The 19,423-nt window shown below is 35.4% G+C and overlaps 1 protein-coding gene across 1 annotated transcript; it reads left to right on the forward strand.

Moving 5' to 3' along the window:
- The first annotated feature begins 2,537 nt into the window (after positions 1-2,537).
- Positions 2,538-3,332, forward strand: LOC140837316 (elongation factor 1-alpha-like). Its single transcript, XM_073203443.1, has 2 exons — positions 2,538-2,611; positions 2,723-3,332. Exons 1-2 carry the CDS (start codon positions 2,538-2,540, stop codon positions 3,315-3,317), a joined length of 669 nt encoding a protein of 222 aa, XP_073059544.1. The 3' UTR covers positions 3,318-3,332.
- The last annotated feature ends 16,091 nt before the right edge of the window (positions 3,333-19,423 follow it).

A 19,423-nucleotide genomic window follows, 5' to 3' on the forward strand; every position in this document is an offset into this window, starting at 1 on the left:
CGTGGAGATTGTGGAAGCCGATGCACAGCCTTTCCAAGCTCATGCCAACACAGTGGAGGCCAGATACTATAACGGGGATTTCGGGCCCATAAAAGTCTGTGGCAAGGATAGAAAAAAGAGTCTAGTTTACATGCAGTCCCTAACCCCAAGTTCAGTGTTGAACCAGATACTTAAACCTACTGTCTTCGGGCCATATAGGCCGATGATTCAGCCGACGATCGAGGAGATCGATGATTGAATACAACCAAATGGAGAAAGAGGTGGCTGCAGCCTTCGTGTGGAAAGTCTACATGCAGCAGGTTTCGGATAGAGTATGCGATGAGGAACAATGGAATATCCATGGGACGGAAGTGGTTTATGAAGATGAGTTCGAAGAGGAGCATGAAAAAGATGAGATTCAAGTTGACGAGTTATTAATGGCGCCATCTCAACTGGAAGATGGCCAACATGAGGTACAAGACCCGTTAGAAGAACCAGAGGAGCTGAGAATCCAAGCGTACATTGCTATAATGTTACAGAAATATAAAGTAGCGAGAATCTACAACAAAAGAGTTAACAAGAAAAGCTTCCATAAGGGGGAAGTAGTGTGGAAGGCTATACTGCTTTTAGGAACAAAAGATAGGAAGCTGGGCAAGTGGTCTCCCAATTGGGAGGGACCATTCAAAGTACATAAGGTGTTGGACGGAAACGCATATTGGCTATCAAGTCTAGATGACCAATCACACAAAAGATGCATAAATGGCAAGTATCTCAAGCCTTATTTTCCAAGTATGAGGGAAGAAGTAAGAAAAGCTTGCCAGTAAAGCAATCACGAAGGCTAATCTTGATTGGGGAGTTGGCATTCTTCAGTGGGGTTGGCATTCTTCAGTGGGGAGTTGGCCTTCGGGGCCACTTTTGTATATATTAAGTTCCTGATTTCAAGGTGTCATGTGACGTAGGCCCTAGGGCCACTGAAATAAACATATTTTGTTTATGATTCAACAATAAAATTGATCGGGGAGAGTGGGACAATAAGCCACCTTCATTCATTATGTTGAAGGTCCATTATTTCACTAGGGAGTCGGCCTTATGGCCACTTATTTCCAATGTTTTTATTGTACCAAAAATCATGGTGGAATAGACCATACTGCCATTATAATTGGTTGTTTGCATGTGCAGTGACAGATTCATAAAGTAGGCCTTGAGGCCACTTAGAATATGGGAGGAAAGGAACACAACGAGCGGGGAGTTGGGATCACCGAACGGAATAATGAGTAATAAAAGAAGAACTGAAGAGGACAAAGGCAATATGTAAACCCCAAGAGGACCCAGAAATTGACTTTGGAAGAAAAGTAGGCTGACCAGCCATTTTTGTATGTTCTAGTTTCATGTTCATGTTGTAAGATTTTATTTGAAGTAGGCCTTAGGGCCACTAATGTAAATATTTGTTGGTTATGATTCAAAAATGAAAACGATCGATTAAAGTTGGCCAGTAGGCCACTTTTATCATATTGGATCCATTGTGTTTCGATAATCAATGAAGGGAGAGAATAATCTCGAGTGGGGAGTTTTAAGCCAACATATGATTTTGATTGAAGCTATTGAAATGAGTTGGGTTATGTGGATTAAGAACGAATAGAAACTCCTTCCCAACATCCAATACACAACACCCCATACAAATCCACCTTCATTCCACATCCATTACCCAACAACCACAACACCAAACCAGCAGTCAACAAATCAAAAGCGGAGTCACCGCATGCAAGAACAATAAGTAAACGTGTATGCGGGAAAGGGGTCCGACTGAAGTGCAAATGTATATACGTGTATGCGGGAAAGGGGTCCGACTGAAGTGCAAATGCATATACGTGTATGCGGGAAAGGGATCCGACTGAAGTGCAATGCATAAGGTAAAGGACAAGGGAGTTGTCTGGAGTGGATGCAGCAGGTAAGAGCACATAAGATCATATAAGAGTTAAAAGGTACCTGTGTTTCAAAAAGCTCCAAATGACACCAAAGCTTATGTGTGGAATGCACTGGAGAACCGAGGCCAATCAATGGCCAACCCTCAGTCAGTGTTACCTGCCATCAATGAACTTACCAACACCAACATATCGAAGCAGGAAACAAACGTGATAATGATGATACACACAAAGATATGAAATCGGGGAACATTCAACTAACAGAGCAAGACAACAGAAAAATAGATAGCCATGAAGAAATGAAAGTTTTTACCGATCTTCGGCAATAACCACTGACCTTGGAGAAGTTTTGGACCTAATTGGTGGTTGGCTGGAAATCAACACACCTACAGCAAAGATAAGGACATATCAGACTCCCCTGTCAGACACAAATGTAGATGCGGGAAGGCCATATGATGGCTTATGAAGCTCGCATACATTGCTTCCACGAGGTAAATGCATCAAAATAGCCAATGTCATATCTAATTCAGTGGGTGCAACAGATGAAGCCAAAGGAGTGGTCAAGACCGAGACAGATGCATGTAATAAGTCCATGCAATAGCCATCGCACTACTACCATGATGCAAAGGCTAATAGATGGCCAAACAATGTCAAGTTGCCCAACTCCTCGCAAGAGTTCGAGATAAACAAATGAGGAAGGACAGTGGCATGTAAACATCTACAAGGATCCAATATGGAAATAACATAGAATAACATGACAATGATCACTGCCATGGCAAAACCGATCGTCAAACCCTTAAATTTCTCCAGGGAAATTGAAGCGCCTCAAGGTTAATCATACAAAGCAGAAAGAAGGAACGTGAGCTTGGAATCACAATTGATATCGCTCTATGGAAGTTTGATACCACCAAGTATTATTGCACTGTCATCGATGCTCCTGGACACTGTGACTTTATCAAGAATATGATTACTGGTACTTCCCAGGCTGATTGCGATGTTCTCATTATTGACTCTACCACTGGTGGTTTCGAAGCTGGCATCTCGAAGGATGGTCAGATCCGTGAGCATGCATTGCTTGCCTTCACTCTCGGGATCAAGCAAATGATTTGTTGCTGCAACAAAATGGATGCCACCACACCAAAATACTCAAAAGTCAAATACGATGAAATCGTGAAGGAGGTGTCTTCCTACCTCAAGAAAGTTGGCTACAATCCTTACAAGATTCCATTCGTCCCAATTTTTTGTTTTGGGGGAGATAGCATGATTGAGAAGTCGACCAACCTCGATTGGTACAAGGGCCCAACCCTCATTGAGGCACTAGTTCCTCGTGTACACCACAAAAGCGAAGGAAATAAAATTGCAATTCAATCAGGACGACTAACATCGTTCAACATTCAAAGAGCCGGGAAACATTGAATAGAGTTCAAGAAACGAGGAAGTATCCATGGTCGTCGTTGAATACTGACCCGAGCGGAGGAGAACTGACTGAAACCCGAGTGGACGCCCATGGACGACTTAGAGGCGCCGGAGAAGAACCTCGAACCAATGATAGACCCTCGGCAACCACAGCAGGGCCGGCGAACGCGATGGGCGGCGAGATGGAAGCGACGGCCGAGACAGAGAACGCGCCCGCAGTGCTTGGTTCAGAAGGGCGCACCGGAGAAGAATCTCGAGCCATCGGTAAATCTCTAAGCAGCGACGGGCGTAGGTGGCGGAGAACGAGCGGAAGAAATTTCAGAGCAGCGGGGAGCGAAGGGCAAAGCGGCGAGATGAAGAAGACGAGTAGCAGGCGCGAATTGGATGGGGGAGGGAATTCAAAAGACGATTAGAAAATTCAAAGCCCAGGGAAAATAAGTTTGAGTGCTCGGCCCATTGGTGGAAGCCCAATTCATAAAACATTTGTGGGATACTAGCTATGGAGGAATTGAAAATTGGGTTACATACAAGCATTTTGGCCCAATGGGCCAATGCTTGCGGGGGGCAATTGTTTGGGCTAAAAATAATTTAATTACAAGCCCAAGTCAATTCTGAAGCCCAATTAAATAAGCCCATAAAAGAATAATTCTTAATCGATTAAAAAATGAGCACTGAGCGCGGAAGAGAAAAAGAACGTGGGAGGATAGTTAGAAATCGTGGCATTAGGGGAGCAGATAGTGGAGATCATGGGGGAGTGGAGAAAGAGGACGCAGCGGCCAGGAAGAAAAAGGAATCGGCTAACACAACGAGAGGGACATACAACACAACTCAACTACTGACAAAATTCTACAAAAAAAAAGCTCTCTGCTTCAAGCACTTTCTTTTACGTTTTCTAGCAATTTACGTCTTCTCATTTTAGATTTCAGCAACAAATTATTATATTTTTCATGTCTTTGATGAATTCCTACAGTTTTGTAAATGCAAAATCATGTCAGGGGTTTATTTCCGTCACTTTCCAATAGTTTTCTTAATTTTGGCATCGCATATGTTTTAGGAGATTAGAACCAACGATCAAATTTAGAATTCACTGTCGTTTGATTTTAGAAGTTAGATTTTTATCGTTTTTACACAAATCGGTGCACTTTCGCACCTGGCACGCCCGCAACACCAAATATTGTGCAAACAGGTCTAACTGCTGCTGGTTGGTTGAGTCACCATGATTTACCTCCTCTCACAATCATGTCGAGTTGGGAGTGAGAGGCACCTAAGATGAGCGATTTCATCTTTTGGAGCAATTATCATATACACAAATCATACTCATTTGCTTTTATTCTCTGCTTGACTCCAAAATTTACTTTATTGATGATATCATTGATTTATGATAACAAGTTTGGTCATATAATTCAGAGCTTAAAGAACACTTTATTGATTGACCTTTTGTTTTTAACATTCGGATACAATTAAAGCGAGCCTTAATACTCCATCATAGTGTGAATTTTTCTTCTCCAACCCAACACCATTTCCTACTCTATTTTGGTGGTGTGCTACAGTATTGCACCAAATTTAGTGCAAAACTGTAGCAATAGCGTAAATCCTTTTTTTTTTTTTGGTTTTTTAATGTTTTTTTAAGTATTAAGTTTAAGTATTTAAAATAATGCTATTAAATACTAAAAAAATTTAACGTAATTCAAAAAAATATTTAATTAAATTTTTAATTCATGTATATTTATAATGAATTTCGATATATACATTATTTTAGATATTAATTATATTTTAATTATTGTGTTTAAAAATATTTTGTGAAATAAATTATTTGTATTGAATAAAATAATAGAGAATATTCTGAGAATATTCTTTTTGGTGTAGAGTTTAGAGTTGATGGGTTGGAGATGAGTTTTAGATTTAGTGTAAGAATTACAATATTTTAAAGTTAGTGTGACACTAAGATAGTGTAATGGGTTGGAGATGGAGAAACCATCTTTTTTTTTTATATAAAAAAAAAACTAACATTAAATACCAATTATATAATTAAAAATTAAAAATTTTATTTTCTAAAAAAATAATTTAATCGTTTTGTTATTTATCTGAATTTAATATATTATCATATCAAACGAATAAATTAATTAAAAACTTATATAACTTACTTTCAAAATTATTTCTCAAATTCAAATTCAAATTGTTGATATGCTAGCCCTTTTGTTTGGTTGGAAACACCAATATTTATTGGTGATTTTTTAAGTTTGTACTCTGTTACATGACTTTTTCATCTTTTGTTTTTAGAATTATATATCATAGATAATTAATTTATATCATAATCGATCTTTTTGTAGACTAGAACGATGACTATTACTTTTGTTAAATATAATTTTAAAATAAAAAATAAATCAACATATATAATGAAATACACATTTAAATAAGATTACATTGTAAATAACAAATAAAATCAAATAAACTCATATAATAAATATTAAATATAAATTTTAAACTACCGATATAATTTTCAACATAAAATTTTGAAATATAACTAAATAATAAACTTTCATAAAAAATACTAATTTTTGTATTTATGAATAATTAATTTGATTTTAAATAATTAAATAAAGATATTAAAATATCACATATAAAATCTTTAATAATTTGACAAATGTTAATCAATGATCATTATAATTTAGATTTATTATAAGTAGAGGTGGGCGTCGGTCGGTTCGGTCCGGTTTTTCTCTATAATGGTTCGATTTTCAATTTTGAATATATCTGGTCCAAAATCAAACCATTTTTTTACGGTTCGGTCGGTTTTTTTGTAATACAGTTCGATTATATGGTCCGTTATACATGGTTATATAATATTTTGTTAAGAAATAAAATTGTATACATTTGATGTTTGATGGATGTAACTAGGCATGCTTAACGGGCCGATTCGACCCGGAACCGGCCCGTTAAGCCCGGAACCGATATGGAAGAACCGGACCCAAAACCATGTATAATCCCTTTGTTTTTGGGTTGAACCGGTTCATCATTTTCTGAACCGGTTCAACCGGTTCTGGATTCGAAACCCATAATCCGAAACTTTTTTTTAAAAAGAAATAATAAACGGCCTTTGGCCAACGGCTGCAAATTCATTCGTTGGCCCAAAGGCTGCAGATTTGCAGCAGCCAACGGCTACTGAAATGTTGTAGCAGCCGTTCTTCAACGGCTACTGAAATGTTTTATTTTATTTTTTAAAATTTGGCCTCCAATTTTGGGGGCCAAATTGCAAATATATATATTTTTTAACCCTCAAAATCACCTATAAATATAAGTCATTTTTCATATTTCACATATCAATTTTTTCTCAACTTCTCATTTCTCTACAATCAATATATTTCTTTACTATCATTTCTCCAAATATATTCAATAATTGTGTTATAATTTTATCTATAATCCATATTATTTTTATCGTTATTTATTTATTATTTCGCAATTTACTCATACAAATAATTCGAATTTCAATGGCATCATCTTCAAACCGTCGTGGTGGTGGTGGCGAATACGCTCCCGACTTTGGTGAACATTTTGGCTACGTCCCCGACTTTGTTAAAGTCGAACCTGGCCACGAGGATGAAGAAGCCATGGAACTCCCCAACAAAGATGTAGGGACGCCATCGTCTACTCGAGCAAGCAACACAATGTCAACGAGCACGACGACAGCCCGTGCAAAGTGAAGCAAAGTTTGGGATCATTTTGATATGGAACAACAAGGTATGAATAACTCTTTTGCCGTTTGTAAAATTTGCAAAACGAGGTATTCTTACAAAACGGGTGGTGGTACCGGTATTTTGAAAAAACATTTAGTTAAGGTACATAAACTTGACCCTGATACGCTACAACCATTCGGTAGGGGACCAATACAACAACAAATTAATCCTTTTAGTGGTAAAACTTTTACAATTACAAAAGAAATTTCTCGGAAAGCCATCGTAAAGTTTGTTATCAAATATTGTCAACCTTTTATAATAACTGAACAAGAAGGTTTTGTTGAATTTACTAGTACTATTCAACCTGGTTTCACAATATTTCTAGGCTCATACTTAAGAAATGTTGTTTTGATATTTACAAAGAATATAAAGAAACACTAAAATCGCATCTTTCAAATATTTCTTGTAGAGTTAGTTTGACAACTGATATTTGGACTAATTTAAAATATGAATCATATCTTGTTGTTACATGTCATTGGATTGACGAAACTTGGACTATGCAAAAAAGAATTTTAGCGCTAGATCATTTAGAATCGTCTCACAACGCATACACTATAGCTAGATATGATTTAAATGTTGTTAAGATTTATGACATACAAAATAAAATAGTGTCGATAACGTTAGATAATGCGAGTGCCAATACTCTTGCAATTAAATATCTTAAAGATTCACTAAAACCAATTTTAGACGGTAATTTGCTTCATGTTAGATGTGCGTGTCATATTATCAACTTATGTGTTAAATGTGCATGTGATGAACAAATGTCCACTGTAATAGAAAAATTCAAATTATGTGGGAAATAATTACGTGAAAGAAGATATGGACGTGACTGAAAAACACTAGTCTAAATTTAAAAAATTTCCTCTTCCTATTGAAACTAGATGGAATTATTTATATCACTTGCTTCATACTTTATTACGTTTTCAATTAGTTACTCCATATTATAATAATATTACAACACAATCTTTAATGCTAAGTGACGATGATTGGAATATTTTGAGTAAATGTGTTTCTTTGTTAGAAATTTTTAAAGAAGCAACCGAAAAATTTTCTGGCATTAACTACCCTACTTCAACCATGTTTCTACCTTTGCTTTTCAATATGTTTTATAAATTTATTGAATAACGCGATAATTCTGTTATGCGTGATTTTGTTTCAAATATGGAAAACAAATTTTTAAAATGTTGGGAAACTATCCCAATTGTGCATGGTTTAGCAATATTACTTGATCATACTCAAAATCAAGGAGGATTAGACGTGTTTTTTTAATATTATGCTAAATTTCTTAGGAAGAATGTTGACGATCAAAAGAAGTCAATCATGCATTCTCTCCAAGAATAGTTTGATTTGTATGCTAGTGAACAATGTGATGAACGAGTGCGCAGCCGGAGGAGATGCCGACATATAAGAGCAAAAGTGGAGCACTGAACTTCTTTCAAAGTTTTAAACGACAAAAGTTCAAAGGAAAATCGGTGACAACAACCAATTACAATGAGATCCAAATTTATCTAAGTCAATATATTGAGACTACGGATAATTTCGATGTTCTTGATTGGTGGAAAGTAAATTCTAAACTTTATCCAGTGTTATCTGTAATTGCAAGAGATGTCCTACCCATTCAAAGTTCAAGTGTTGCTTCCGAATCAGCATTTTCAGTATGTGGAAGGATCATTGGTGACCAAAGAACTAATTTAAAGCCAGAAACACTTTCTATGCTAACGTACCTACAAGATTGGTTTGCAGCAGAAAAAAAGAATAGGACCTCTAGCGCGATCGACGAATTCCAAAGCTCAAGTTCCGACGAAGATCCAGAATATTCCAAATATATTTTAATAAATCGTGATGAATTTTAGATGTTCAATTTTAAAAATAAATGTTTAAGTTATTCTGTTAAATTTTTTTTATGTAATCACAATTATTTACAATCAAAATACTAAATAAAAAATTGTTCATTAATATTATTAATTTTAATTATGTAGTAAAATATAATAAATTAGAGTTCGGAACCGGTTTAAACCGAACCGGAACCGGTTTATTAGAAGCCGAACCGGTCTTGGTTTGGATTGGTTCCAAGTTTTTCAACTTGGAAGCGGAACCGGTTCCTAACCGATTCGGACCGATTCCGAACTCACTGGGCCCAGAACCGGTCCGGTGGAACAGATAAGCATGCCTGGATGTAACACATATAAAAGAAACAATGATAGTAGATGAGTAGAACATATATAATTACAATACACTTATGACTTAACAATCTAAGCTTCAATAAAAATTTGAAATACAATTTCAAACAATAGCTTTTCAATAAAAAGATACACAGTCATTAAATTCCAATTCTCAGACTCCAAAATGCACATAGATTTTGCATCTCAAATCTCAATACATTTAACAATATGAGCTTCAATAACAATTTGAACTTCTAATGGTCAATATTGGACTTGTCACATAACTAATGCCCATTTATTAAGCCATTATACAAAAAAAACCCTATAGTTAAATATAATATGGTCGGTTCGGTTATTTCGGTTTTCTGAGGATCAAAACCATAAATCGAACTGAAAAACTGAATTTCTTTAATTTTGAAACCGTAACCGATCGAAAATTGATAAAATCAAACCATTTAAACCGATTTTTTGGTCCGATCGGTTATTTCGGTTTTAGCCAAACTATGCACACCCCTAATTATAAGGATTATGTCATTTTTTCAGTAGAAAATAACTTATTTGTCTTTTGATTGCTCATTGTATTTTTCATGCATTATATATTCATGGTTTTGTTATTCATGCATTATATATTCATGGTTTTGTTTTTGTTTTTGTTTTTTTTAATTTTTTTAATTTTTTTTTTATTCATGGCTTTGTTTGATGATTGATTTTGATGAGCAGATGCATGTAAAACTTCAGTTATACAATTTAATAAAATAATCATGTCTATAACATATATATTTGTTATAATTTTTTTTAGATTTTCATTTTTTTTGAAATTTTACTCTCTTTTAAAATTAAAATCAAATATATATATATATATATATATATATATATATATATATATATATATATATATATATATATATATATATATATATATATATATATATATATATATATATATATATATATATACACAATTGTTTTTTTTAAAATCATGTAATTTTCATATACTTTAGTTAATGAATAATTTTTCAAAAAATATATAATTTATATTTTTCATCAAGCTTTCAAATATGAATCATTTGTTATGTATGTAAATTAGACATTTTAAAATATTTATTTTCTATTATCCATTTTTACTATCAAATAGGCCATAATATTGAACATTTGAAACCATTTGTTTTTTAAGTTTTAGAATTGTATCATAGTCAAACTATATGCAATATTTATATCAAATACTAGATTATGAATTTTTTTATTTTCTTAAAATTTCATATATAATTTAAAAAGCATATATAGCAATTAAAAATCATAATTCAAAAGACTACATACTAACAAATTTTATGTATTGAATTTATAAATTTGTCTGATATATAATTTTTTTTTAAATTTTTACTATGATTCATTTTTAAATATCGAATAAAATAGTTATACAATATGTGAGACGATGAAACTAATGTTTAATAATTATACTTTAAATTTATATATTATGATGATTTTGAAATCGAAATCAAGAACATATTTTAGTTTTGATTTTGATTTTACTGTTCTTGAAAAAACCATGGTCATGTTTAACTTCATATCTTAATACATAAATCTTAAACATTCTTATTATTTCATACATGTTTTATGATATTATTAATTTTTGTTTATTGAATTTATAAATTTTTCTTATGTATAATTTTTTAAAAAATACTAATAAAGTCTTTAAATTTCTTAGTATAACAAAACTCTTCGAATTATTCTAAAAAATTCATATTTTATAATATTATTAATATATTAACATTCATAATTATTGATATAAATTCTCCAAAAAAATTATTAAACTCTTTGTCTTCGATTTTTAGTTAAAAAATTATAAAATATATTAATATTAAACTTGGTATTATTATATATTTATCATAATATATAATTTTTTCCATATATCTTATAGTATAATTTATTACTTAATTATTAATTAAAAAGAGTATAGTTACAAAATCGTATTAAAAAGACAATAAAAGCTGGAATAATCAATCTTAAAAGAGCCAACACCAATGACAAGTTAATGACGGGTGAGTTCTGGATTAACCTTCTCCTTCCCCAACACCAATAACAAGTCAAAGTAGTAATGAAGAATTTAGGAAGCAGAGAGTTTCAGTTTCAGACAATAACAGTGCTTATTATTAGTTTACAAAAAAGCGTTGTTCTAAGTTTCCAACCAGTTTTAGAAGAAAGCATACAAACATGGGTAGTAAAGTCGTTCCACCGCATAAACTTAACACCAAAAACTTAATCTCAATCCACATTGCAAGAACATTATTGTTGTGTAAAATATTACACACACAATGAAGTAAAGAATCCAAAAAATTTCTACCTCACTTTCTTCACCGATTCTTTCCTCCTTTCCTTATATAAACTGACCCAAAGATTCGAAATCCACAGTATACTAACTGAAATAGCCACGACCACAACAAAAATCCACGATATCCACACCCATTGGGGTATGGCACCGTCACCAGCCCCGCTAACAAGCATTTGATTCACAAAATAAGGCGCCAAAAAACCCCGGACGACAGTGTACAAAGCGTAAAAGGGAGGGGACAAGAAATCATAGAGTGTGGCAGCAAATTTGAGATCCGACCGTCGAGCACCTGCTAAAGTCCAGAGGTTCTGGCAGAAGCTGGTAACCTCGGCCAGAATAAGAAGCACGAGAATCGCAAAGGCCCCATGATAAGCAACGTAGCGACATGTCAAGAAGACGAAGAGAGTGCACAAATGGTGGCCGATGTAGAGAATGTCGGTGGGGGAAAAGAGGAACAGATGGAGGAGATCCATCAAGAAATAGGCAACACTGTATTCGAGAACCAGATTCTGTAGCGGCGTGTTTGGGGAGTGAAAGTGGATGGTGGGATCGGAGAGAATGGCGTAAGAGGCTAAGAACACGGCCGGGGTGCCGTGAGCTAGGGATATGGAGCAGCTGGAAGCTTCGGGCCTCAGGTCTGGTGCCCAAGCCCGGAAAAGGATAAAGAAAGCAGCGAGGTATACGATGAGATACATGATCAGAAACAAGGGAAGGGGATTATTTATATCCTCCATCATCGTCTCAACAACAACACGAGAAGAGAAACAAAAGATACAAAAGATGGGATGGGACGGGCGGCGTTTTCTATGTAGAAATAAGTTGTTTTATCGATACAAATAATACATCCTTGACTTTTTACTTCAGCCGTTGGATTGGATTTCCTTCATCTCACAAAAGGTCGTTTCAAACTCTTTTTTTATTTTTTTTTTATAATAGCAAAAACAAATATCCAATCCAAAATATTAGACATACACGCCCTCTAAAACCCCTTCTTTAAACACCATACCTTCCTTTCCCCAAACTGTTTCCTACGTTAACATGCACACACGAATGGCTTAAATCCCCCGCCACCTCTCCTTGTTTCCGTGGATAATTCCTTTTTTCCCAAAGATTTTGAAAAAGACTACTTCATTTGCATGCACCGCTTCTTTTTCTTTTTCTTAGTTCGAGCATCAGGTTCTCCATATACTCTTACTTCTATAACAGCAGGGCGGCAGAAGAAGATGGGGGAAGAGAAGAGACTAATCAATTTCTCCTTTCTCTACATCTTCCATCACATTTGGAATACTGTTCGGTTCGCCATTTTCCTCCTCATATTTCATGTACAATCCAAGTTGTTCCAAAGGATTTCAGTCTCCAAAAATGAAATCACCAAACCCATCATGGGTTTGATCTTCAACAAATTGATAGCTCCCATTCATTTCAACCTTCTTCTCCATCTAGATCGGAAAATAAATCCCGTTAAACCTGCAAAGATAAAAATCTTTTAGATAGCAAAAACTCAGGGCTGACCTTGAGTACTGCTTATCGGGCTAGCTTTCTCTGCCTTTTCAATTCAGCTGCTGCTTCTGCTTCTGCTCGCGTTCGAGCATCTTCCGCAGCTCTGGCTTCTGCTTGCGGTCTAGCCTTCTCTGGTCATTTGATAGTAAATTTGTAAGTTCATTTTCTTCAGATTTCATCTACCAAAATAGTTATCAAGAAACAGGTTAGAGTAACCTCTTTTTTTGTGCATCTCAAGCTCTTCTCTCTCCTGTCAAAGTTTCTCGGGATCCCCTTATCATCCTGCTAGGAGCGGACTCAAAACTTGTGGATATGAAGTAACCCTAAGGATTCAAAGATTGTTAAACATCAAAGACACTAGAAGAAATCCACTGCACGATACCTGACCAAGGGCTTCTTCTTGAGCTTTTAAGAATGTGTGCGCAAATTGATTCTTCAGGAGAGCAGCCCTATACAGCTTGTCGGGGGAGACCTGTCTCTCAGCTTGTGCGGTCACACCTGAAATGCCTAACAATGAAAGACAATGAAGGACGAATTTTCAGTGCCGGTTTGTCATTTTTTATGCTTACCGTCCTCATTAGCGTCAGAATCATTTCCATGCGGCTCTACAGAGAAGTTTGTTCTTGCTGGTTCAACTCACTGACAGATGCTGAAGAAAAACAATTGCACATATATCAATACCCATGAATGGCTCATGCCACTGAAAAAAAAAACTTATCAACACTTGATAAAACAATATATCAACTTATAATAGTTCTGATCCGGAGCAAACATAACGTACAATGACCTCTGTCCTAAAAAATAGCAAATATCAAGACGGATCATCCCAAAATCCAGAAGACGGTGCTGAACAAAAAATAAACTGATACGCCTTAACAAATCCAGAGCATTATTTGTTAAAAATAATTATAGTTCTAGTAATTTACAGCTTCAAAATCTCCGGCATGAGAATTAAGGCATGGAAATGGAAGGTTAATGATAAAGTGCGGAAGGAAAATTCTGAGAATGCTTCTTTATTCACGCATTAACTATTTACAAAGACAAGCAATGGCTATTTATAGTAATTGAACTCCTATGATAAACGTGATATGACAAAACACGTTTATTGTATTGACCTAATGCTTACTAGTCAACACTAGCTAACACACCCCCCGCAAGCTTGGTATAGATTGCAAAGACCAAGCTTGGACAATAAAAATGCATGTTGCTCGCTGCCCAAACTCTTGGTGAAGACATCAGCGAGTTGTTGATCGGTAGAGATGTGAACTGGTTGAATAATCCCGAGCTTGATTTTTTCTCGAATCAAATGACAGTCGATCTCAATGTGTTTAGTACGCTCGTGATATATCGGGTTCACAGCTATATGTAGGGCAGCCTTATTATCACAAAATAAAAGTGTTGGACTGGACAACGAAAGACCCATATCACGAAGAAGACCACGGATCCAAACTACCTCACAAGCTGTAGTAGCCATGGCCCGATATTCAGCCTCAGCCGAAGATCTGGACACGGTATTCTGTTTCTTGGTGCGCCAAGACAACAAGGAGCCACCAAGTTTAATACAAAAGCCAGTTAATGAACGACGAGACATAGGACATGAAGCCCAATCAGAGTCGCAATATGCAAGGAGTGTTAATGAATTGTGGGAAGGCAACAAGATACCCAAACCAGGAGAACTCTTCAGATATTTCACCACTCTAACAGCAGCATCCATATGGGATTGCTTTGGAGAATGCATAAATTGACTGAGATGCTGCACAACATAACAAATGTCAGGCCGTGTGATGGTAAGATAAACCAATCGACCGATCAATCGTTGATAAGCATCTCTATCTGGTAGTAAAGGATCATCTGGTTGAACAGCTGAAGTTTGAGTGACGATGGAATCTAATTCCACGGTGGTGAACTTCTTGTGTTGCTCCATTGGAGTGGCAAAAGGCTTGCTGCAAGAAACACCAACATCCTGAATAAGCTCAAGGGCATATTTCCTTTGATTGAGAAAAATGCCATCACGAGAACGTGCAAATTCAATGCCCAAAAAATACTTCAATCTTCCAAGATCACGGATTTGCAATTGGGAATGCAGAAAACTTTTCAAATCAGAAATTAGTTTTGCACTACTTCCAGTAACAATTATGTCGTCTACATAGACCACAAGAATAGTAAGCTGGTCAGAGTCTTTTCGAACAAATAAGGAATGATCATGCTGCGATTGAGTGTAACCTGCCACACTCATGATACCAGCGAATTTGATATTCCATTGGCGAGAGGCTTGCTTAAGTCCATACAACGACTTACGCAAACGACATGCCTGTCTTTTATCTTGAATATGATAACCAAGGGGAAGAGTCATAAATATCTCTTCATCGAAATCACCTTGAAGAAAAGCATTGGCCACATCCATTTGTGTAACAGGCCAGTTATTTACAGCTGCTAAACTCAACAAACAGCGGATAGTTACAATCTTAGCTGTGGGAGAAAAGGTATCGTGGAAGTCAATACCCGGTTGCTGAGTATAACCCTTCGCAACTAAGCGTGCTTTGAATTTATCCACTGAACCATTGGCATTATACTTAATTTTGTATACCCAACGACATCCAACGGGTTTAATATTTGGTGGGAGAGCAACCACATCCCAAGTGTGGTTGGATTCCAAGGCAACAAGTTCCAAATCCATGGCATTTTTCCATCTAGGATCCTGAATGGCCTCATGATATGAACGAGGTTCATGGACAGAGGAAATGGCAGCCACAAAACGTTGATATGGTGGAGAAAATTTGGAATAAGACAGATGACGTGATAAAGGATATTCACAATTAGAATAATGACTCCGGGAAAGAGTTGGACAAGAAAAATCCTGAGTCCAACGAGGAGGAACACTTGTCCTAGAAGATCGACGCAAAGGATGGAAGGCACTAAGATCATGTAAGGGTAATTCAGGAGGGTCAGAAGCAAGTGAAGGGTATTCAACAGAATCTGAATTAACAGAATGAAAGGGAAAATGAGGAATAAAAGGAGTCGCTTGGGCAAAAGGAAAAATGTTTTCATGAAAAACAATGTACCTCGAGGTAAGCAGCTTCTGAGTTTCAAGATTCATCACCTTATATCCTTTTTGTACATTGGAATAGCCCAGAAAAACACAAGCAGATGCACGGGCAAAGAATTTATGATCATGATGAGGAGAGGTAACATAACACAGACAACCAAGTGTTCTTAAATGATTGTAAGAGGGAACTTTATGAAACAAGGACTCTGACCGAGTATTTCGGTTGGGAACAAATCTAGCAAGCGGACTAGGTCAAGTTATAGTAAATGGACGATGAGTCCAAGTATCGATCCCACAGAGACTAATATTTAATTACTAGAATTTTTATCACTTAACTTAAGCTAGACAAAATAAATAAAAAGATGATACGTGGATTATTAATCTAAACTTTAAATAAAATAATTGCAATTAAAAACGAGGGATTCAAATATCAAGGAGGGATTCAAATTCAAATAAATAACTAAGACACACAACGGTACCAAACTCTACTATATTGACACGTGTTAAAATCCAATTAATTATTTAATTCATGACAATCACGGTGAAATCCCCAATTTTATTTATTAAACGATTCCTCGAGTTAATAAACCTATTTAAGTCTAACAGTCCAATTATTTCTAATTGAATTTAATTAGATTTAAATGCATTAAATCTTCGTGGAATTTCAGTTTTCACCTAAAACCGCACACTGAAACCGAATACTATTTCTAGTCAGTTTAACCATGTGTTGATGACGTCTTTGTTGCTATATTTAATCAATCATCTTCCGAGTCGTGATTAATCAACTTACATGTAAATAGTTGATCAGGCTATTAACAAGAAATATTAAACTAACATCAATCAATAATTAAAATCAAGAAAAAGAATATAATGAAAATAAAACAAATATCAAATAAAGTATTGTTTGGTCCTATTGTGGTCTTAGCCTAAAGAAAATTATTCCATGAATTCAAAAGAAAAGTGAGAACACATATTTAAGTTCATAGAAGAAAACAAAATAAAGAATGAGTGGAAGGAATTCTCAGTGATTTGTAGTGTGTGTGAGGAATTCCTCGCTGGTTTTGCCTTCCTTCTTCCTCCCTTCTTTTCCTTCTTCCGCGTTGTTCTGCTATTCCTTTGTTCTGCACTTCCGTTCCCTCTCCTTCCTTCTCTGTCTCTCTCTTCTGCACGCTTCTCTCCTCTCTCTTCCTTCTCCCTGGTGTTCTTCTTCCGTGTGGTATTCTGTTCTCTTTCTTTCTCTCTCCTCTGCCTCCTTTTCTGTACGCTTCTCTCCTCTGCCTCTCTCTTCCGCGCTGATATTTTCTCTTTTGTGCGCCTCCTTTTTCACGTCTCAGCCTCCTCTCCTTTTATCCTTGCTCAATGGGCCTCCTTCTTTCTTTCCTTCTAAGCCCATGTCAAGCTTAACCCTTGTAAATAAGATTGTAGATTTTATTTTCAAATATGAGACTCAATCTTTATCAAAACTTCAATAATATCAAGATAATAAAATATAAGAATATTTTATTTCTTTTCCTTTGGTATTTTCTTTCTTTGGAGTCTTGTAAATTTATTTTATTTCCAAATTTAATCATTGTTCCTCTTTTATTTAAATCTACAATTATTAATTCAATTAAGCATATAATTAGGGATAAAAAGCCTAGATAAGCACAAATAAAATCTCTAAAAATCTCTATAAGATTTGGGCTTATCAATCCCCCCACACTTAGCCTTTGTTCGTCCTCGAACAAATCAAAGAATAAAAATATTATGAAGGAATACTCAATGATTCACCACAACAAATGACACAATCAACACTTTTCAACCTACCAAATTCCGTCACACTCAATCAAAAGATCACACGTCGAAAATCATAAAATTCACTTTCGTTGCAACTTTAAAACTCAAGCATTCACTAGAAAAGATCAAGATAATGAGACGTGTGTAGTGTGGAAGTCAAAACTCATATTCCTCAAAGGTGTTTTAGTTCAAGGAATGCTCATATTTTCTGGATTTTTTTTTCAAAGAAACTCTCCATAAGCTTGTATTTCATATCTTTCTCCACTAAATGTTGGAGGAATATGACCCGGTCAATAGGTCTTTTAAGCTTATAATGTAAGGCCACGGCTCACGGCTACAATAAAGGTTGGGAGATTCAAAATGAGAGAAAATAAACAATTATTCCTTCAGCGCATTCCTTCATCTCTTATCTTCCTCCTCATTGAATTTCATCATTCCTCCAGCTAACTTTTTCATCTTCCTTGTACTTTCATTCATATTCCCCCATATATTTTTTTTTCTCCAGCTTCTTTCAATCTTCAACAACATTCCCTTTTAGTTTTTTTTTTCAATAACCACATCATACAACATTCATTCCTCCTCCTTTTCTTTTATAATTATATATATCTTTTCATCAATCCCTTTCTCATTCTTCATGATTTTTTTTCAAATTCCTCCAACTTTTTCTTATCAATTATCAACACATGGGAGTTATTGAAAATTTTAAAGCGCTAAAGGGGTTTATTTCTCTCAAAATTAAGGTAGAGGAATAGTGTATGAGCTAAAAATGGGTAGTTGATGTGGGATTTTGAAAGAATACGAATGGGGGCTAATTGTATGTCTTTGACACACTCCATTCGATTTTTTATAGGCTCAAAAGAGGATACTAGGGATATAAATGATGCATTTGGTAGGCTCGAAAGGCTCAAACGGTCCAAAAATCGCCTAAATCATCCCTAAGTCATTCTCCTCCGTATTTTCGCCTCGAAAGATAATCAGGTAAGTTCTAGATTGTTTCTTTTCTTTCTCTTTTTTTTTCAATTTTTTTTTTATGAGCTCACTTTTTACTAATTCACGATTAATTCATATAAGTATGACCTAAAGTGCATAGATTATGTCTCAAAATATGATACAAAACTAGTTTGTGCTCAAATCCTTCGGCTACAACTACAGCTCATCTCAATCAATTCTAGGTGGGATGTAATTTCTTGAGTGTTCAAAAATCTAGAAAGTCAATTAGTGTGTCATGAAATCACAAGTGCAGTTTCTCAAAGAATAACCAAAAAAAAAAAAAAAAAAAATTTCATGCTCGAGGATTAAACATTGAAGCACATGTTAAGTGTGGTGACATGAAACAAACACAAATTCCCCCCACACTTAGATTTACACTGTCCTCAGTGTCATGCTATTCAAAAAGAATATAAAAGTTGGATGTAGAATAGTAAGAGAGCACTTCCCTGACAGTGTTGCTTTAAATTCCATAGAGTGCTACATGGGGATGGTAGAATTCCTCAGTGCTGGAAATCTTTTATTTCAACAGTTTAGCTTTTCCAGAGTCTAAGGCATCTTACTTCATTCCA

Source organism: Primulina eburnea, chromosome 7 (genome assembly GCF_022965805.1).
Source record: "Primulina eburnea isolate SZY01 chromosome 7, ASM2296580v1, whole genome shotgun sequence".
In the NCBI taxonomy this organism is placed as follows: domain Eukaryota; kingdom Viridiplantae; phylum Streptophyta; class Magnoliopsida; order Lamiales; family Gesneriaceae; genus Primulina; species Primulina eburnea.

Excerpts from the sequence above, each read along its gene's own strand:
- LOC140837316 (XM_073203443.1), top strand. The coding sequence starts at position 2,538 with ATGGCCAAACAATGTCAAGTTGCCCAACTCCTCGCAAGAGTTCGAGAT. Across the intron at positions 2,612-2,722 it reads ATGAGGAAGGACAGTGGCAT|CGCCTCAAGGTTAATCATAC; the intron begins GTAAACATCTAC and ends GGGAAATTGAAG.